This window comes from Amblyraja radiata, chromosome 29, assembly GCF_010909765.2.
Source record: "Amblyraja radiata isolate CabotCenter1 chromosome 29, sAmbRad1.1.pri, whole genome shotgun sequence".
Classification (NCBI taxonomy): domain Eukaryota; kingdom Metazoa; phylum Chordata; class Chondrichthyes; order Rajiformes; family Rajidae; genus Amblyraja; species Amblyraja radiata.
Window position 1 is genome coordinate 30443723 of NC_045984.1, and position 22270 is coordinate 30465992.

The window sequence follows — 22270 nt, forward strand, 5'->3', positions numbered from 1 at the left end:
CCAGTACGTCTTTGGAGTGTGGGGGGGAACCACAGATCTCTGTGAGAAAACCCACGCAGGTCACGGGGAGAAAGTTCAGACTCCGTACAGACAGCACCTGTAGTCAGGCTCAAACGTGGGTCTCCAGCGCTGTAAGGCAGTAGCTCTACCACTACGCCACCATGCCGCCCCTTAACCAGTTTTTATTTACCAATTAATGTACCAATTTATACTCATAATACAAGGAATAATTCTAATGAATTTACAATGTTCACTTATTAATACTTGCTTCATCCACCTAATCAAATTAGTTGCCAGTCATTGCCACTTGTTTTTCAGAAACCCTGGTTCTGGAATCAACAGGAGTGTTGGAAAGGATATCCTCGGCAAGTATGTACTCACAGCCTCAAATTGATTAATTAATTAATTCTAGAGATTATATCTTGCCTTGATGCAATGATGTGAAATCAACACCAAGCTGAAGGTCGCCACATTTGGATTTCACTGCTGATCATCTTTGTCACTTCCCCTCTGGCTGAATGTCACATTGGAGCCAGGGGGCATATGCAGCATCTACCACAAAACATAAAGGGCATCAACAACAAAAAATGAAGGAACTGGGGTTCTTTGCCGATTTCTAAAAAGGATTGTAGTGATTGCCATTACTGGACTAGACCTCTGAGATTCTTGCTTTGCATGGGCATGGCATTTGAAATATATTTTATAATATGGGATGGCCAGAGCAAATGAGGTCGAAACTATACCTTTATCTTGCACTAATCATTCCCTTTATCCTGTATCTGTACACTGTGGATGGCTCAATTGTAACCATGCATTGCCTTTCTGCTGTCAGGTTAGCATGCAACGAAAGCTTTTCACTGTACCTCAGTACACGTGACAATAAACTAAACTCAAACTGAAAACTGGTTTGTGAAATCTCAACTAAAGTCATTCATGTAAAAAGCAACGATGGATGGAAAACCTTGGAATAGTTTTAGAATTGGAGCTGAGTTGGAATGGTTCTTTCAACTTGTTTCAATCTGTGGTCAAAAGCTTGTGTTGATAAAATGCAGTACATCAGTATGCAGAAACAGCTTGATGTTTGTAGGTCCTGTTGTCTGTCCAGTTGTAGAATGGGCTAATTCCATTCTCCCTGTGATTGTTTGTAGTGTTTGCCATGTATTGTGTTTTAACATGCTATGTAAAATATCATGGCAGCTGTTTCTTGCTATTATCTTGCTATTAATCTGTAGTTTCAAAGTTTAGTCCCATTTTGCACTCTCTGGACAATGACTGTTTTGTTTCAGGTGTTGATGCCCTCCCAGTATTGGTACTATATGATAGAAATGGCTTTCTACTGGTCTCTGCTCTTAAGAGTCTCGTTGGATGTAAAGAGGAAGGTACGTGACCAGTTAATCTATCAGATATTCAATCTTAAAGTCCGATAAGTTCTTGCATTGGGGCTAGCCAGTGGTTACGTTCTGAGATGTAAATATGAAGTGTTTGTGTGAGTGTTGATGTTCGTCCTTCGTAGTCGAAGAAGACCATGACTTCAGTGTTTTTGTTTGTGGATCCGGAGGTGACTGGTGAGACCGATCCAGCCCCAGGAGACTCGCCCGCATATGGGACACAGTTGGGTGGGTGCTGCAGTAGAAGTTGAAGTCGCTCGAGCCTTGCGCGCGCGGCGCGTTTCCTCTTGTGTGAGTAGTGGATTAATGAAGCTGGTTGCAGATCTGATATGATTTCTGACACTGAAAGATTGGCTCTGAATCCACAAATATATGTGTCATTATCTGATCTTTCTTGGGGTTTTTTTTTGGTAGACTGAACCAAACTCCTCTCCATTGTTTCTGCGGTGAAGATCACTATGGTTTGGAAACATAATGTCAATCTTTCACATTTTGGAAGTGAATATGTAACCTCACTTTGACCTGATGAGTTCCATAAATCAAGACCTCTTGAGAACCATGGAATCTCAAGAGAAGGGTGTGATGTTTACATGAACGTTTCAGCATCATACAATTAAGAAATTAGTTCAGTGCATGTAGCAACCTGGCATGGCAGTCCAAGCCCAAACAAGGTTGGAAAATGTAGTTGAGATAGGATAGATTAAAATCCACAACGATTGGATTTTAAAATCCAAACAATGCAGAAAGAGTGGAAGGATGAAGGAAACTGTGTCTGTTTCTAAGAGAAATGGAGTAGCAATACAATGCAATGACTCAGATTCACCTTTGAACTATTCTTTGTGGCATCTGCATCACCTCATACATTCCAGTGTAACGTTTTATGCTGAAATATCCATGACTAGGAGCTCCACAAATGCAGGTTAAATATTTTGAACCCTTCTGCAGTCGACAAAAAAAAAAAAAAAAAAAAAAAGATTGCTCGTCCTTCTTGGGTCCGATGGCCTGTTCGGCAATTGTCAGACGGAAGTTCTTTTGTTCATCGACATTAAACCTGTCACGGTTTTTGAAATAAAGTTGCACGTTTTGTAAAGTTGTAATTTCCTATTGAAGACACATCCCCTGTCTATAGATGGTACACAAAAAAGCTGGAGAAACTCAGCGGGTGCAGCAGCATCTATGGAGCGAAGGAAATAGGCAACGTTTCGGGCCAAAACGTTACCTATTTCCTTCGCTCCATAGATGCTGCTGCACCCGCTGAGTTTCTCCAGCTTTTTTGTGTACCTTCGATTTTCCAGCATCTGCAGTTCCTTCTTTAACACCCAGTCTAGAGATGTTAGCCGTACAAAGTATGTAGAGCATTTTCTTTTTTGAATCTTGTATGTATGGAATCTGAGCCAATCTATGGAGATAATGGCTTCTTTCAACCTGATTACAATTCCATCTAAACGGCATGAAGTTCTAGTTGATTTGTTCATTTCCCCCCCCCCCCCCCCCCCCCACCCCCTTCCCTCTGTTACAGGACTTTAAGGAGCAGATGATCCACCACGTTGCCACCATCTTTCTCATTGGCTTTTCCTACAGTGCCAATTACATCCGGGTGGGAACCATAATCATGTTGGTCCATGACGCATCCGATTATATAATGGAGGTGAGTTGTTAATGCAGAGCTGCTGCTGCAGAAATAGTCCTGCAGCCACAAATGTCGTCTATTTACCCACATTGGATGTTCACTCAATCTGTATATGGGCCCATTCTTTGGAAAGCGAACCAAAGTGTCACACACGTGACCAGACGTCACCGCATAAAGTAATACGTTAAAAAAAAAAAAAAAAAAAAAATTCTTGCGAGAGAGATTAATCTTATTCATTGCTTATGTTCCTACCTACAGAACTATAATGTATGCCTGCTAAAGATATGAACATTCTGGCTTTTTTAAAATTCACAGAGTTTGTAAAATGCTTCCGTGTGATGTCACACACATGACCAGTCCTACTTGACCTCTGGCACTGAACTAACATTGATAAACCGAAAAAAAATATGAATCATGTATACAGTCCAAAACAATGTACCTGCAATGCTTTCAGAATTTAGAAGAGATGTGTTCCACAATCTTTCATCTTTTTTTGTCACACACGTGACTAAGAATGGGCCATATTAAGGTTATTGATTAAGGTCAGACAATTGCAGGGATCAACAATGACTGATGGGCACAAGGGTATCGTGCATGGCAATGGAGTACCATCCAGTGTCCCAACAAACATCACTGGATAGTAAAGGCATTAGCTGTGATCACCGGTTGGAACTAGGGTCAGCTGACTGCAGTGGTTAAAAGGTTGTGGGTGGGTGGAAGGAATAAGAACAGAAGTGATGAGTATCAATGGTTCATACACAGATTCTTAAACTTGAGAGGTTGAGCTGTAGATGAATGAGTTGTAGTTGTGAGGGGGAGAAAGTAGAAATGGTGTTTGGAGATTTTAGTGTTTTGAGGGGGGAAATTTGACGTTATAATATCCAGTCTATCTTTATTCAAAACTACATATGATTATATTACCAGAGAGCTTGATAACCCTTGGGGAATTAACAGCTTTACAATTCTAACAGATATTTGGCGATACCATGGCCTCTTTCTGTAAGCGGTACTACTCCTTGCTCCTCGTCTTCCCATTTCACTTTGCACTGCCCCCCCCCTAATATCCTCTACCCTGATGCAAGCCCATTCTATAATATTCAAGAAGCCACTGACAAACCTACTCCACTATAATTTATGCCATGCTTGAGAAGTTTCAAAAGCCTATGATATGATGCCCGTTGGTGTAGGTCACATCACGTAATCACAAAGCAACCACACGATAGACTTGAAACAACATTAAATGACATTACTTTGTTAAAACTTCTCAACGTTAGGCAAAGTTTGAGAATGAGGCATATTTGAATCTGATGGCTTGGTTTGAGGGAGAGTATACCAAGGTGGTCTGAGAGGTGTGGGGAACATCTAGAGCTTGAGCACCAAGCAACTGAACACGTGGCCACATCAATGAGTGTGGCGGATCACAAGGTTCTGCATCGGGGCACAATTAGAACCATGCAGAAACTTCTGGAGGTTGAGGAGGAGGGAGGAATTTGAACACAATGAGGATTCACAGTTGCTGTAACTATATCTGGGACAAATGTAGTTCAAAAAGTGAATGGAATGGTACAGCTTGAGACATGGACAGCAATGTTTTGAATTATCTTCATTTATGATTAGGAAAGCTTTGGGATAGTTTTATCTGAAGGTTATCTAATACATAAGGGCTTCAACATATGAACTAAGATGTTTTTTTTAAATGAAACCAGCAGTGATGGAGGTGAAAATGGAATAGCCTTGATTCTGGGATTGAAAGGTGGGCTTGGCTAGTGATGGTGTCTGGTGATACAGTAATTGCCTTGGGAACTGGGACCAATGGCTTTGATCTTCAAGCTTTAATTGGAATGTATATTTAACAGTCCTGTACTCTGGGAGGTTTCTGAAATGAACCACATTTGGATGTTTTTTTCCAGAATGGATTTTACTTCATTAATCACCTCTCTATTAAATTGGCAGTGCGCAAAAATGTTCAACTATGCAGGATGGCGAAGGACCTGTGACGGGCTGTTTGTGGTCTTTGCGTTGGTATTTATTATAACACGACTTGTCATCTTTCCAGTAGTGTGAGTATTGCTATTTTGTTTAAAAGTGCTTTTCCAGACTGGGCTAATTGGAGACTGTCCATTAGGGTTCGGAGTTTATAATCACTGGATGGATAGGTGAAATTAGAGGCTTTTGGCCATCATGCCTGTGCCATTACTGAATGAATATGTTTGTACTTCCATCACTTTCTCCATAGTTCAGACATGTAATTACTTTGCATTTAAGTTGTAGAGGTGGGTGCAATTGCAATGTTTAAGACTTTTAGAAAGGTGCGTGGATTTAAAGAGATGTTTAAAGAGATTTGTACCAAACGCAAGTATATGGAACTTGCTCGGATAGACATCTTGGTCAGCATAATTGACTTGGGCCAAGGGGCCTGTTTCTATACTTTGTTACTCTGGCCCTAAGTATATAATCAAATACCTTTTGAATTTCTGAATCTGGGGCTCATCTTAACTAAGCCTCATTAAACTGCCACTCACATCAGCTTACCCTGCATACCCCAAATCCTGAACCCCTTTGCAATTCCCAAAGTGAGAGATTTTGGATCCCCTGCATAGGGATTTTTTTTCTGATCATGGAAACACATTTCCATATGTTTTCCATTGGTGCTTTGTCATTCAGTTTGAAGTTGTATCTGAAAGGGTTTTGAAGATGCAATGGGGTGGGGTGGGGGGGGGGGCTGACCTTGGGAGGGATGCAATATGTCCCCAGGATACAATTGTATAAACCTCCAAGTTAACTTGGGACTAGGATAAATGACTCGAGAAACACAAGACTGGATGATCATAACTGTGGAAAATCAAACTTGCCTTTCTGGGGGAAATCTACTTTTCTCTGTCAGCTATTGGAAAAGATGACTGTGTGTAGAACAAACTACTGATTAAAAAAAATATGTTAAATGTAAAGGCTGCACTACAATATAGAGGCTCAATTGCAGAAACGAAACAATCAGAAATAAATCCTGTTCACTGCTGTCTCATATTCAATTTGTAATAAGCATTAGTTGGGACTGCAGAAACGGATGCCACGGATGGTGCTGCTGAGTAACCTGGACTATAAACTCTGCAATACCACCTTATGGGCCTTTATGGTACAACAGCTACTGACACTAGTTTAATTGAGAGGACCATGTTATGAGAAGATAGACACAAAATGCTATAGTAACTCGGTGGGACAGGCAGCAAGTGTGGACAGAAGGAATGGGTGAGACCCTTCTTCAGACTGAAGAAGGGTCTCTACCCGAAACGTCACCAATTCCTTACTCCAGCACTTTGTGTTTATCTTCGGTGTAAAGCAGCATCTGCAGCTTCTTCCTACACCATGTTACTGGTAATTATCCAGACTGGATAAGCTTGGTGGCTGCCTTGTGTTGGTCGAAGCAAGGTGTGAACCTTATTGTTTATATTTTTCTGTTGTCCCCTGCAAATCAAGAACATTGGATCTCTGGGACTTTTCCCTCCTTGTGTCTTGCATATGCACCAACTATACTGATGTCAGATGAGCAAATGGTCAATAAACCTAAGTGACTGTTTATAATTAATGTATTGCTATTATGAGGTGGGAATAAAGATAAATGCTGATGTATGTGGAGAGGATGTTTCCAGTTGTGGGAGAATCTTGGACCAGAAGGCACAAGCACAACCTCAGAATAAAAGATGTACCCTTAGCATGGAGATGAGGAATTTATTTTGACATAGTGGTGAATCTGTGGAATTCATTGCCACACATGGCTATGGGGGCCAAGTCATTGCGTGTGTTTAAAATGGAGATTGATAGGCTTTTGATTGGTAAGGTTGTCAAAGGTTACGGGGAGAAGGCAGGAGAATGGATATAGGGAAAATCGATGGGACCCAATGGGCCAATGGCCTAATTCTGCTCCTATGTCTAGTGATCGTATTACTTTTGGCTAATTTTGTCCTTAACCTGAAGTCTTTCCAACACCAGACTTTGGGAGTAAAATTTTAGAAGAATTGGAACACTAGCCAAATCTGTCCTGGATTTACCCACTTGATTGCGCTGCAGATTCAAGTGTTCAAGTGAGTTTATTGTCATGTGTCCCTGTATAGGACAATGAAATTCTTGCTTTGCTTAAGCACACAGAAAATAGTAGGCATTTACTACAAAACAGATAAATGTGTCCATATACCATGATATAAATATATACACACATGAATAAATAAACTGGTAGTGCAAATAACAGAAAGTGGTTGCTAATAATCAGAGTTTTGTCCGAGCCAGGTTTAATAGCCTGATGGCTGAGGGGAAGTAGCTATTCCTGAACCTGGTTGTTGCAGTCTTCAGGCTCCTGTACCTTCTACCTGAAGGTAGCAGGGAGATGAGTGTGTGGCCAGGATGGTGTGGGTCTTTGATGATACTGCCAGCCTTTTTGAGGCAGCGACTGCGATAAATCCCCTCGATGGAAGGAAGGTCAGAGCCGATGATGGACTGGGCAGTGTTTACTACTTTTCAACAAACATGCTCTTTGAAATAACCTTCACGTGCCACACCATTCCCTTGGTCTCATCTAGAAGCCTACGGGTATTGAGATGAGGCAAGCATCATATACCAATGGACGATTTTCAATACTAGGTTTAAGAATGGGGAAACTGTGATATTTTGATGATGAATGGGGAAAATATTATTTTGCTTGTTACCATTAATTTTATTTTTCATTTGCAGGGTCATGAACACCACATTGTACTACTCCATGGAGATTTTCCAGCCTTTCTTTGGTTATTACTTGTTCAACCTTCTCTTGGTGGTTCTGCAAGTTCTGCACATATTTTGGGCCTATCTCATCCTAAGAATGGCAGTAAAATTTGTGTTTGCTGGAAAGGTAAGAACTTACACCTCGTGAGGTAGACATATTTATGAGGTAGACATGACATTTACATAACCAGAGTGGGTACTTTATGACCTGTTTCCTAATAGATTCTTGAACTCTCCCCAGGAGCCTGAGCATGAAGGCCAGCCATGTTTAGCAAAGGAATCCAAGTGTTTTTTGAAAATCTATGCTCTGGGAGAACCCAGTAAACTGCCACTCCTTGTTGAATGTCATGGAATCTTTGCTATATTATAGTTGATTAATGCAAAGCCTCGATGAGAATGATCATGGTGACAATTGGAGCCAGAATCTGTTGTGAACCCGATGCCTCAAATGCTAACTCATTCTAAATTTGAGTTGTTTTTGTTGTTGCATGGTGACTGTTTGGTTATCTTCTCTCTCCTATAGACAGACCTCCATCACTTTGTAAATCATCTCAATTTCAGATTATGCCCTTGGTGCGCTATCTTCAATTTATAACCCTGAGCGAGATTGACAAATGGCTATCAATGAACGACTTGCATTTGCCACCATTTGTTTATGAATTGATGTCCACTTATCAAATTCTGATCCTCCTAATCTTGTATCTGAATGAGGCTCTTTTTATAGCATGATAAACTTAAATGAACCAATGAATAGAAACCTGAACCATTGTTCATTTGGTATTCCTGACACACGTTTCATTGCGGGGAGCCAAATAATGAGATTTAATTAAAAATAAATATGGACTAGTTCTCCGAAAAGGAACTTGTACTCTCTGACTGGAGATCTTGCCTATGTGAGCTCCAAGAGCCAGTTGGTTTAGTACATTTTCCATGTTGGATTTTCCAGCGAGGAAATGGTAGAGATGGCCATTAGATAGGTGCTCAACAAGGAGAGTTAAGTGAAGGTCGTTTTCTGTTCTACATTTTACAGTTCCATTTTTCTCCAGGCCTGAGACTAGAAAGCTTCCAGTTTTCAGTGATGTAGATGCTCAGAGGGCAGAGAAGATAACTTGGGAGTCTAAATAGCCTACGTGACTGCAACGTTGGAAATATTAATCCTCTCTCTTGGTTTGATGAAGGTTGAGAAGGATGAACGGAGTGATGCTGATGAAAGTGATGGGACTGAAGAGGATGGAAGGATGGAATCAAAATCTATGTCATCTCCCAATCACAATGGTGTACTAAATAAAATAACAAATGGGATGAAAAGCAAATCGAATGAAAGGAACAGGTTGCCCAAAGCTAGGTAGCTGGGGGATATATACATCTAAGGACGGATTTAGTGCTAGGTATTACTGAAAGAAAATCCGTTCTTTCACCAATTATACCATCGACCACCTGTTCTGACACTCTCCCATTAAGGAAACTACACTTTCTCTCAACTATAGAAACAATAATTAAACACCAAAGGACTATGGTTCTTGGTCAAATCTCACATCTTCAACTTCAAGTGTTTTGATGTGGATATGGGTGGATTGTTTAATGCATTATTATTGATTTACATATCGCCTTCATGTTATTGAAGAATTCTGGAATGGATTTGGGTAATCGTCTTTGATATTGAAATGCAACCTGACGTTAAACAAAATGCATTTGGATCTACCTGTGGAGCTGTCTAGTTTTCTCTGCTTGCATGTTTTGCCATCAGTTCCCTAGGACTTGGTGAATACAAGTTGGCGCCCATCGTTGTTCTTAATTGGTTCCTCGATGCCCAAAGTGACATGACCCATAAGTCCAGAGGCTGTTGCAAGGAGTATTGTGGAAGAGTATGAAAGCAATCCAGATCCCAATGCAAACTGTGATTTCTGAGTTAGTGCTTAATCTTTGTAATATTAATATTACATTTTATGTTTTTATTTGGAGGCAGTATTGTGTGCTTTTGTGTGGTTGTTTGGTCTACAATGAATTGCAAATTCTGTTGAGTATTGTGGGCACAATATCAAAATGGATTTGAGTCCAATTTTGGATTTAATGCATTTACTGTATATTTCAACAAGTTGCTATGAAGCAGCTTATGTATAAGATGGTCCAAGTACTGCAATTTATGTTCTTGTTGCAGTGAGCTTTTTATTGCAACATTTGAATGAAAAAGGGATGTACTTCATCTATATTTATAGATCCACCTCTACCCTGTTCTTTCAAGGTTTGTATGCATTCTATAGCATTTCTTTTCAAATGGTTCACCCTGGGTAGGACCATTTGGAGCCAAGTTTATATTTTTAACAAGATTTAACTCAACAAATGGTTATTGTTGGAATATAGATTTTCAGTGCTTTTTTTTAGTTTAAGACTGAAGTGATGTTAGATTACTCAGAATTGAATAGGGGCAGCAACAATAATTGTTCCTGTTGGTGAAAAAATCCAAACACACAAGACCGCCAGGTAAATGAGATTAACCTTGGATTTACCTCCTATGATAAAGATTTGGTCTAATCTGAGAGTTTTAGATGGAAAAATACTTAAAATGTTGACCACATATGTGTGTAAGCGAGTTATGCTCAAAGCCAATTGGCCTAAAGGATTTGCACTGTAAAGCATTCAAGACATGTTAACTATATGACCAATTTTATAATTCTTGAGTACAGTCTGAATTCTGAAGGGTAGAAAACTTTTTTGCAGGAGCGTTTTAATTCGCTTTTGTAACTGTAAACATTGCAGGGTATGCGACCACACAAAAACAGATGAAGTCATCCCATTGACTTTCTTGCTTTGCGTTTAAGTTGCTAATGCACCTTTTAGACATACTAAGACTGAGTGACTTTGTTGTACAGATGATAGTCTTAGTTGCACCATCCAAGTGTACACGTCTCTGTAAATGCACGTCCTTGATTAAGTGTCCAAACCGATCACACACTGAATGCCTGATTCTGCTCCGTGTAAAGTTTAATTCGGGTTTTTGTTTTGAAATAATGTAAGTTCTGAATAAATCTATTTTAAATTATTTTTGCAATGTGACTGACATTCATTGAATTTCAATGTAGAAATTGCCAGCTGAGTATGTACAATAGCTAGTGCCTTAATTGACTGGGTTGTGAGTCTGTAATGTACATGCTGATTATTTCCAGTGTGTTATGTTCTGATTGAAGCTAATCTTTGGGAAATGTTATCCTGGGATTAAAGCTCAAGAAGAACCAGCACTGACATTTTGTTCATCTTTCATGCCTGTGAAATTCCTAAAAGTGTAGTTACTATTACAATGAGAACAATTGAGGCAACCAAGTTAAAGAACAAGGACCTGTAAACTATAAACTGCAAGATGTCACTTCCTCCCATGTATATACTATTGTTTTCTTTGCCCCAACATTGGGGAAAGTGGCTGTGCTTATCATTCTATCCAAAAAAATTGCAACCCAGTCAATATATTGCTTGCCTTGCTACTCCACTAAATTTTCATCTTGAGTTGTATATTCCAGTTTCTGCAGTGGTTGGAGGCTAGACCATAAAACTGTCCCTGATGTGACTTTACCCAAAAAATTTAAGAGGCACAATGATACCCTGAGAAGGCGTGGGGAAGTGTGGGAGGGAGGGATGTTTCTCTGAAACGAGAGCTCAACTATTAGGAAAGGTCCTTGGAATTTGATCTTTGCCTTATCAACTGTACTGGGCACTAACTGTGCTTTTTACTCTGAGGTAGTCTAGCAACACGTTGGATGATGAAAATTTATTGATTTAGGATTCAGGATTTAGACAATATTTCAATTTTGAAAAAAATTGAACAGATCACACTGATTTTATATTGTTGGCTAGCATTGGTAATGCCAAGTGATTTGAGCTATTTAGTATCAGTGTGCGGGAAAAATTGTGGTGGAGCAAATACTTCATTAAAAAAGTCTGGAATGATGGAAGGGAAAGTGTTCTGCCAGATCAGTATTTCCAAAAGTAGAATCTGAATTTTATTCTGTTTTAAATGTGCTTTTTATATACCCTCCTTATTTTACTCGTACTTTGCAGACTCTTTTTCCTGTTTCCTTTCAACATCGGAACCAATGTACGGCTGGAACTTTACCATGATGTAGATTGGCAATATCTGTGTGCAAACAACATAAAGGTCTGTTCAGTCAAGATGGAACTGCAGCAACTTTTGTATTGAGGCAAATGTTGCCTCTTCCTACTCAAACCACCAGAGGGAACACTAACAATGACGAACTGTTGGTCCAAGGCCAACAACTTTCATTGCACAGTGTGGTATTGGGGTCTAAATTGGTGTTGCACTTCATTGAATGCAAACCAGTGCCCTTTTCTGGCTGCTGTGGGCATTGGATCCATCTAGCACACAAACAAGGTGCAAACTTGTTTTTGGTACAAAGAGATGTACCTGGACATTCCAGATTAACCAAATCTGTCTATTGCTGGACATTATTAAAGAGGGTAGATCTTGCCTTGACTGTAAATTCAAAAGTTAATGGCTGTGATATGAGACTTGACGGTGTAGTTTTAGTAACTTGGTCACTGACCATCAGCATTTAGAAAATTTCTGGCCTGTGCCTGTTTAAAATGAGCGAGTTTTTGTAGTAAATGCCTACTATTTTCTGTGCTTAAGCAAAGCAAGAATTTCATTGTCCTATACAGGGACACATGACAATAAACTCACTTGAACTTGAAGGCACACTGGCTCTATGTAAACAGTGCCTAGTAAACCAAGTAACCACATAAGGCTGTGGAGGCCAAGTTGGATATTTTTAAGGCAGAGATACATTCTTGATTAGTACAGGTGTCGGGCGGTTTATGGGGAGGAGGCAGGAGAATGGGGTTAGGAGGGACAGATAGATCAGCCATGATTCAATAGCGGAGTAGACTTGATGGGCCGAATGGCCTAATTATATCCCTTGGGACCTTATGACCCACCACTTGATCGAGCTATATGGAGTCAACTGTTCCACCCTCAGCTACCTCGGAACCATCCTTGACCCATAAGGATGGGTAAGCAGATGAAGATATGTGCAAGAATAAACTGAGCCACATTAAAACGCATTCATACTGATCTGATATTATTGCCACTGAAATCAAATTATTTCCACAGCATACTGAACATTGATCAGTATCTTTCATTTGCCAGACACACAAACATTTCTTTCATGACAGAAAAATAGATCTACTTTTTAATGAGGATCTTAAAGGTAGAGTGACATGGCACAGAAACAGACCCTTTGGCCCAACTTGCCCCAACTGATCAAGATGCCCCATCTGCACGTGTTTGGCCCATATCCCTCAAAACCTTTCTTATCCATGTACCTGTCCAAATGTCTTTTAAATGGTATTATAAATACCTTATCTTCTGGCAGCTTGTTCCATATACCCACTACCTTTTGATTGTAGTTCAACAGTATTTCCCGAGGAGAAGGCTAACTGGTAGAAGCCACAGTTCCAATTGTAGTGAAGAGGTGGTTTTGGATAGAAGCAAGTGCATAGAAGTCAAAGATACAAAGGATGGGGATGGTTTAAGGAGTTAGGTGTTGTTGTGATATTAGTGACGAATGTGGACACAGGGTGATTTAACTTTCGGGCGGGAGCTGGCCAGTAAGTTGCCAATCAAGGGGCAACAAGTACGGAGATTCAGATGAACTAGAATTTACCAAACGCGGCAATCAAGAGTCTGGGTGCTGGAATATGTAACCAAGAGGGTGTTGAGATAGACAAGGATGAACAAGGACAACGGGTAGCTTACTGATGAAACCGTGGACAGAACAGTCTGTAATAGGAGCTAATATTTAATAACTTCTACCTGGATTTTCTGGGTCGGTCTCGCGTGCCTTTCGATAGAAAATTGAAAAAAGTGTTAGCCATGATTCTGTTGCATCGGCACCGCCCATCGTAATCCCGGCTGCAAGGTGAGAGCCCAGTGTTGACCGACTGACTGTGTAGTGAGGGAACTAACTGAGCGCCAAAGATACTAGATACTGAGCGCTGCTTGCATTAAACGATGCCCGCGTGTCTTCCTCATACTCGCGTGGTGTTGAACTTTCGGATGGACATGCAGCCCCGCACAGGGAGGGCGCAGGGCACTGCTGTGTCCACCGTCTGACAGGTGTCCGTGTAAGGATCGAAAAGAATCATATTCGGGATCGTCGTGTTCCCCTTCCTCTCCCCGAGAAGAAACGTCCTCCCGTTAACAGTAGCGCAACCATTGAAGAACTTCTGATTCAAGCACTCCTCGTCCACCGGGGTCCACTCGTCGGTGTCTATGTCCAGGCGGAATGTCTGACCTCCCATTACATATAATGCACCGTTCAGCAGAGTGGCGCAAAGATCGTACCTTAAAATGGATAAAAGAAAAAAGCCAGTGAGTGTTAGTGGTGCAGGAAGGAACAGCAGAGGCTGGTTTACACTTCAGATGGACACAAAATGCTGGAGTAACTCAGCTGCTGGGACAGGCAGCATCTCTGGAGAGAAGGAATGGGTGGTGTTACTCCAGCATTATGTGTCTATGTCCAGTGTTACTCGAGATGGCGTCCTTAAGACTCAGCCTCCTTATACGCAGTTGCAGCCCTTTTGGTTTGACCTTTAATAGGTAGAAACAAAGAATGCGGATGTGGTTTATGCCACAAAGTGCTGGAGTAAATCAGTGGGTCAGGCAGCATCATTCTGAGAAGGCTCCCGATCCGAAACGTCGCCTATTCATGTTCTCCAGAGATGCTGCTTGGCCCGCTGAGTTGCTCCAGCACTTTGTATCAAAGGTTATCTGCTCTATAATCTTTGCTTTGTATCGCTCTTTGCAATAGGGTATGGGATAGGGTCGACTTTAGGTCAACCCGCATGGAATGACTGTGCTGTTTGTCATAAGCCTGGGGGTGCTCCGGAGGTCAGTCGACAGCTGGGGACAGGACAACAGAATTGATGTGTCAACGCGGGAAATGTTACAGCTGTAGCAACCTGATGTAGCAATCTGAGCAAACGGGTGCACGGGGAGGGAGGGGATGGGGACAATGACACAGCAATTTATGGTGGGACGGAGAGAGGGGGGGGGGGGGGGGGGGGGATAACGGGACAAGGCAAAGTGATAAGACACAAACTGCTAAGCCATTTCAGCAGAGTCAATCAGATTCACCTGCCTTATCTCAGATGGAGCGGAACAGGCTGGGAATAATAGTAAGTAATCGGTGAAATTATGGCAGATGTCTGTTGACAGATGATATCGCCAAGTGGATGGAGGAGTCAGACAAGGACATGTGATGGTCACACGATTCATGTGATGGTGAGGGAATCCACTGTTGCTAGGAATTACAACCACGAGTGTGTTCGGACTAAAATATCGAGGGAGAGCACGTGAATACGAGTGGCTCATAGATGTTTCACCGGCAGGCGACATGACCAGTACGGGTCTAGATTAGTACGGGTGTCAGGGGTTATGGGGAGAAGGCAGGAGAATGCGGTTAGGAAGGAGAGATAGGTCAGGCATGATTGAATGGTGGAGTAGACTTGATGGGCCGAATGGCCTAATTCTACTCCTATGACTTATGACCAGGAATTTTCCGTGACCCAGACCACCTCTTTTCTCTTGGAGGCTGTGAGGAGAATCAGAGTAGTAGTTGCTCAAAATCACAAAGGCTGTATGTTCGAATGAGTGATGGGGAACTGAAAAACTGGGATGCCCATGTCACATCGGCATTTCCCAATGTAAAGAGCGGGCGGGAGATGGGAGGGGAGAGGGAAGAGTGGTAAGAAGCAAGAGAGATTCTGGAGACAGCCTTTGTTGTGCTGAGAGCCAAAGGAGCTGACACACAGGTGGAGGTGAAGGAGGAACCTCCGCACTCTGTCGAGTCAAATTAGCTGAAGCGAGGACGTGAGGGGGATGAAACGAAGACCTCTGGTGAGGCCTAATCACGGCATTAAAGAGGACTGGGTAAAACATGCACAGGTTGAAGGGAGACAATGTGAAAAGTGATGGATTGGAGGACTATGAAGAAGGGAAGCATAAATTCTAAAAAAACATCTGAAGAGCTATTGATAGGCAAGCATTGTTGAGCCTACGTTTGTGGAAAAATGAAAGGGAGTAGAAAGTTTTTTCTCGTGAAGTCACCAATGAGCTTGGAGAGGCAAAGAATGAAATGGAAGTGGAGACGAGGGGGAGAGTGAATCAGAACCACTAAAGACAGAGAACATGAGGGGTATGACTCAACTTGGACTTCAGGAAGGATGGACAGCAATCTCATAGTCATAGAGTGAGACAGCGTGGTAACTGACCCTTCGGCCCAACTTGCCCACACCGGCCAACATGTCCCAGCTACTCTAGTCCCACCTTCCCGCGTTTGGCCCCTATCTCTCCAAACCGGTCCTATCCATGTACCTGTCTAACTGTTTCTTAAATCTTGGGATAGTCCCAGCCTCAACTACCTCCTCTGGCAGCTTGTTCCATAACCCCACCACCCTTTGTGTGAAAGAGTTACCCCTTCGATTCCTATTAAATCTTTTTCCTTTCACCTTAAACTTATGCCATCTGGTCCTCGATTCACTTACTCTGTGCTAGAGACTGATCTATTCCTCTCATGATTTTATACACCTCTATAAGATCACCCCTCATCCTCCTGAACTCCAAGGAATAGAGTCCCAACCTCTCCCTACAGCTCAGACCCCCTAGTCCTGGCAACATCCTTGTAAGTCTTCTCTGTAACCTTTCCAGCTATCTCTTCCTCTTAACTCCATTCTCCTGCCATATCCCCATAAACCTGTACTAATCAAGAATCTATCTATCTCTGCTTTAAAAAATATCCATTGACTTGGCCTCCATAGTCCTCTGTGGCAATGAATTCCACCAGGGATATAGTCATGCAACATGGAAACAGGCCCTTCGGCCCAAGTTGTCCACATGGACCAGTATGCCCCATCTACACTAATCCCACCCGCCAATGTCCCTCAAAACCTGATGAGAATGTACCGGGGATGTGGCGAAAAGGAGATGACGTCCCAGACATCTGTGTCCACATGTAGCCGCTGAACCCCACTGTAGACATCGCCGTTCTCATCCAGTCCGCACAGCACGTAGATGCTGGCCCCGTCGCTGGCCGCCGCCGCCCTCTCCACAGGCTGCACCATGCCGCTCATGCCCACCCACTCCGTGTGGGTCACGGGCAGACGCTCCACATCACCTATCACCGCCTCGTCGGTGCTTCCTCCCAGCACGTAGAGGTACTGGCTGGTGCCGACGGCACAGTGCCAGTTGCGGGATTGCTTCATGGAAGGTCCTTCCGACCAGCTGTTCTCCCAGCAGTTGTAAATCAGCACCCAGTCCACGCAGTACCACACCACCTCGTCTCGGAAGTATCCGCCCGTGACAAAGATGTAATTCCCTGGTGCAGAGACATTCAGGGAACAACTTAATCACACGAAGGGAAACTTAAAATTAAAAGTCTATGCATTCAATCTCACAGAAACCGCCAATCAATGGTTTAGTTTAAAGGTACACAAAAATGCTGGAGAAACTCAGCGGGTGCAGCAGCATCTATGGAGCGAAGGAGATAGGCAACGTTTTGGGCCGAAACCCTTCTTCAGAATTTAGTTTAGTTTAGAGATACAGCACGGATACAGACCCTTTGGCCCACTGGGTCTGCGACGACTAGCGAAGCCCACACATTAACACTATCCTTCACCCACAAGGGACAAAGTTTACATTTTCCAATACATTTTATTTATCTGTTAAACTGCAAATAAAATCAGGATTATGTCGGCTTTAAAACAAAACTGTGCAAAGAATGCAAAATTGACAAAGCCTAAATGTGAAGCAGAATACTGGACACAGCATTCCATTCTACTGCTGCACTTCAAATAGTAGCACAGGCTCTTTTACATCAATACACAAGACAGTTTTAGGTTTGTTAGATGTTGCTCCCTGCCTGAATTCTCAATGAGCCAAGGTGAAACCTGAGATATAGACACAAGATCTGGAATACCTCAGAGGTCAGGCAACATCTCTGGAGAAAATGGATAGGTGACTTTTCGGGTCAGGACCCTTCTTCAGACCTGATACGAAACGTCGCTTATCCATTTTCTCCAAAGACGCTGCCTGTCCTGCTGAGCTACTCCAGGACTTTGTGTCTGCCTTTGGTATAAGCCAGCATCTGCAGTTACCTTTCACTGCAAGATGAAACCTGGCTTGATGGTGATGACAGAGTGAAGGATAACCAAGGCCATGTTATGGTGCGTAGTGAGGTTTTACTCTGCTGCTGATGGGCCACAATAGTCCATGGATCGCCAGTTTTAGGCTGCCGGATATATTCTGGCTTCATCCCATTTATCACTATGGTAATGCTGTAAAGGACAATGAACTGTGGCCCCAATATAAATTGGATTTTTGTCTCTACCAGGACCATGCAATGTGCCAATATTGGCATACACAGATGCATTGTAATGAGGAAGGACAAAGCCATGTTGTTTTATCGCTTGTGTTGCTTCACTCTCCAAGCTTTAGATTCTGGATTTCACTGGCCTGGTCAGATTTGGTATTATACTGTAGTTGCCCTTTATCTAGTGCCATTGAACATAGAAACATACTGTGCGAGGTAGAATGACAAATGGTATTAGGCAGGAGGTTTCCCCTACCTGTGTTTAACGATTTTCTATACCAAATGTATCTGCTTCATTTTAATTAAAAGTCTCATGTTCAGCCACAATCCTAACATCACAAAAATTGTTATCAAATAAAGGTAAGCACTGATAGGCAAAAAGTGCTGGAGTAGCTCAGCAGGTCAGGCTACATCTCTGGAGGAAAAGGATGGGGTGTTTCGGGTCAGGACTCTTCTTCAGACTCATCAAAAGACATATTTGTCTTCAGATCTGTCCAGATTTGTATCATAAGATATCTTACCTTATCTGATAAGGTAACCATTTATCTGTTAAGTTACCGTCAGAGAGTTGCACAGCGTGGAAACAAATGTCCAATTGACTAAATTGCTGACAATTAACGAAGGAAAAGCAAAGGAGTTAGGATACTTAAAAAAAAATTAAATGCAGAAAGTCTCAAGATATGTTAAAACATGTAATGTCTGTGTGTCCTGTGCACAACTCAGCCACGAAACAATCTGGAAATCTGAAATTTAGCATGTAAGTCAAGTATAGCTTAAGGAAGTGCGATAACACTCAATTACATAATTTATTATCCATCCCAAAATGTCCCCAAGCAGTTAACAGTGATTTATTACCTTGAACTGCTCATGTATCTGTGATGAAATTACTTCAACTGTGCTATTAGGTAAGGTTTTGACCCACTAATTAGGAAGGAATAAAATATTTCCGAGGCAGAGTTATGTGTCACTTAGAAAGGAACATTCAGATGGTGATGTATTGATACTCACAGTGTCTGACGGTGGATGTGAATGTTTTTGTGTAAGTGAAGTTAGTGCAATACATCTGGTAATTGGCATACACTGCCATAATGATGCAGTGTACAGCAGTGAAAAGCGTGACTGTTTGAGATGAATAATGGGATGCCAATCAAGTTAGCAGCTTTGTTATGGATGATGTTAAGTTTGAATATTATTGGAGCTTCAGTCAAGTAAAGAGTATTCCATCATGCTCCTGACGTGCCTTGTGGATATTGGAAAGCTATTGAGGTATCAAGAGGGGCATCATTTGGCCTATTAAATATAGTCTTTGATAAAGTTTACAGTTAATGGTGACCTCCAGGATGTTGGTGGTGGGGAGATGTCAACGGCAACTGTTGATGGCAAGAATGGGCGGCACGGTGGTGCAGCAATAGCATTGTTGCCTTACAGCGATTGCAGCGCCAGACCCGGGGTTCGATCCCGACGATGGGTGCTGTTTGTACGGAGTTTTACGTTCTCCCCGTGATCACGTGGATTTTCTCGGAGATCTTCGGTTCCCTCCCACACTCCAAAGACGTACAGGTTTGTAGGTTAATTGACTTAATACAAGCGTAAATTATCCCTTGTGTGTGTAGGATAGTGTTAATGTGCGGGGATCGCTGGTCGGCGCAGACTCGGTGGACCTGTTTCGTGCTGTATCTCTAAACTAAACTAAACTCTCTGGTTGTAGTTGGTCATTCCTGAAATGTTGGTAGCACGAATGTTACTTATTTATCAGCTCAAGCATGAATATTACCAAAGGGCCTGTTTCCATGCTGTACGACTCTATGACCCTCTGTCCAAACTATACTATGCTGCAGTTATGGTCTACCCAACAAAGTGGAAAACTGGATACCAAATTAGGACAAATCCAATTCTACCAATTGACCCTCCCCCAATTATTTATATTCAATCATCAACGAGGTAATGGAAACTCTTACAAAATCCCTGTCAGATAGCAAGACCTCTGGTGGATAGAATTTGGATAGTGCTAGGACCATCCAGATCTAGTGGCACAGAGCTGTGGAATAACAGACAAAATGTGTAGGAAAGAACTGCAGATGCTTGATTACACCGAAGATAGACACAAAATGCTGGATCATCTCTGGGTAGAAGGAATGGGTGACGTTTTGTGTCGAGACCCTTCTTCAGAGGAATGACAATCTGGAAACATAAATTTAAATCCCATCAGGAAGATTTGAATGCACTTGATAAACCAAACCTGGAGTTAAGTGACATGGTAGAAACATCTAGTCTCAGCAACGGTGGGCATAAAAGAACTGATTATTGTAATCCGAAGAAGGGTCTCGTTCAGTCCAAAGAAGGGTCTTGACACGGAACGTCACTTATTCATTCGCTCCATAGATGCTGCCTCACCTGCTGAATTTCTCCAGCATTTTTGTCTACCTTCGATTTTTCCAGCATCTGCAGTTCTTTCTTAAACATTGTAATCATCCTGCCCTGGTTCATTAATGTCCTCAAGGAAAGAAACTTGATATCCTTCTGGATCTGGCACATATACAACTCCAGACCCAAAATGGCACGGTTGACTCTTTAACTGCCCTCAAAAATGCTCTGGTAAGGCACTTGGTTGTTTCAAAAACTGTTACATTAAACCAGAATGGGAATAAAACTGAGTTAACATATGATGAGTGTTTGACAGCACTGGGCCTGTGGTCGCTGGAGTTTTAAAAAACGTACAGAATAGCGAAAGGCTTGGATGGAGTGAATGTGGAGAGGATGTTTCCACTGGTGGGAGAATTTAGGACTAGAGGTCATAGCCTCAGAATTAAAGGACGTTCTTTTAGTAAGGAGATTAAGAGGAATTTCTTTAGTCAGACACTGTGGAGGCCAAGTCAATGGACATTTTTAATGCAGTGATAGATTCTTGATTAGTGTGGGTGTCAGGGGTTATGGGGGAAATGTCTTTGGTCATGAGAGGGTGGTGAATCTGTGGAATTATTTGCCACGGTTGGGGGATATGGGGAGAAGGCAAGAGAGTGGGTTTAGGAAGGAGATAGATCAGCCATGGTTGAATGGCCGAGTAGAAGTGATGGGCCGAATGGCCTAATTCTGCTCCTATCACTTGTGACCTTAACTATAATTCCAACGCATGGGAGTGAATAGTTGACTGATGAAAGGGCTTGAGATGAATATTATATACAGTATATTTGAGATGTGTATACAGTATTTCACATTTTTGCGTTACCTACTGCTGCCACGGCGTACTGGGTGAGGTTTCTGCGGCGGAGAGGGGAGCAGGCTTGCCACGAGTTGGTTTTAGGGTGGAATTGGAAGAGTTCTTGCTGCTCCAGCTCGTGTCTTCCCCCGAGGACGTAGAGGGTCTGGTAGCTGCGGCCTCTCTGGGGGAGGCCCTGGGCCGCCGTCCATTGGCGGGGTAGGGCCCGGCTGAGCATCTTCAGCAGGCGGCCGCAAGTGTCGTCCTCGCCGCTGCCCCCGCCCTGGGTCCGTTGGATGAGGAGGTCGAGGAAGGCGAGGCTGAGGAAGGGGGCCCTGACCAGGCCGAGCAGCGACGGCAAGGCCGCATCCCGGCCGCGCCCGTGGCCCGCCCACTCCACCAAGGCCTCGACCACCTCGTCCTCGGCGCCCACGTACAGCTCGTCGCTGGCCAGCAGCTCGGCCAGAGCCTCCTCGGGGAGCTGCGCCAGCTCCTCCCGCTCGGCCATCACGGCGGCCAGGTGAGTGTGGGCCACCCGGCGGGCTGCGGCCTCCAGGCCCGGGCAGGCGAAGCGCCTCGAGTAGGCCCAGAAGCCTAGGCAGTTGCCGGCGCGGAGCTGGCGCTGCAGGAAGGCGCCGCACAGACGCTTGAGCCGCTCCAACAGCAAGAAGTCGGCGGCCTCCAGCAGCGCCGCCGCGTTGTGCCGCTCGATCACGACGTGGCCGCCCTGGGCGAAGGCCAGCAGCCGCTCGAACACCTCGGCGTCCAGGCCTCGCAGCACGACGCGGCGCCCCGGCCCCGACCGATCCCTGGTGCCGCCGAAGAACAAGGCGCGAAAGTAGTCGCTTGCCCGCGACAGCGCGGCCCTGTTGACATGGAATAGCCGCTGGCCCACCTCCAGCACGGCGTCGGGGCCCGGCACCGCCAT

General features: G+C 43.3%; 2 protein-coding genes across 4 annotated transcripts in view; one reads left to right on the forward strand and one right to left on the reverse strand.

Annotated features, from left to right (window-relative positions):
- Positions 1-10812, forward strand: part of cers4 (ceramide synthase 4) — a 42402-nt gene extending 31590 nt beyond the window's left edge. For all 3 annotated transcript variants that reach the window (XM_033047132.1, XM_033047135.1, XM_033047136.1), the window contains exons 6-11: positions 319-369; positions 1287-1379; positions 2908-3036; positions 4972-5078; positions 7741-7897; positions 8949-10812. In XM_033047132.1, coding sequence (XP_032903023.1) covers positions 319-369; positions 1287-1379; positions 2908-3036; positions 4972-5078; positions 7741-7897; positions 8949-9119 — 708 coding nt within the window. In that variant the 3' untranslated portion in view covers positions 9120-10812. The remainder of the gene's footprint in view (positions 1-318; positions 370-1286; positions 1380-2907; positions 3037-4971; positions 5079-7740; positions 7898-8948) is intronic.
- A 2124-nt stretch (positions 10813-12936) lies between these two features.
- On the reverse strand, positions 12937-22270 carry LOC116989594 (kelch-like protein 23). The gene is made up of 3 exons (XM_033047131.1): positions 21373-22270; positions 16742-17153; positions 12937-14122 (listed from the first exon to the last, which is right to left on the reverse strand). Exons 1-3 carry the CDS (start codon positions 22268-22270, stop codon positions 13807-13809), a joined length of 1626 nt encoding a protein of 541 aa, XP_032903022.1. The 3' UTR covers positions 12937-13806.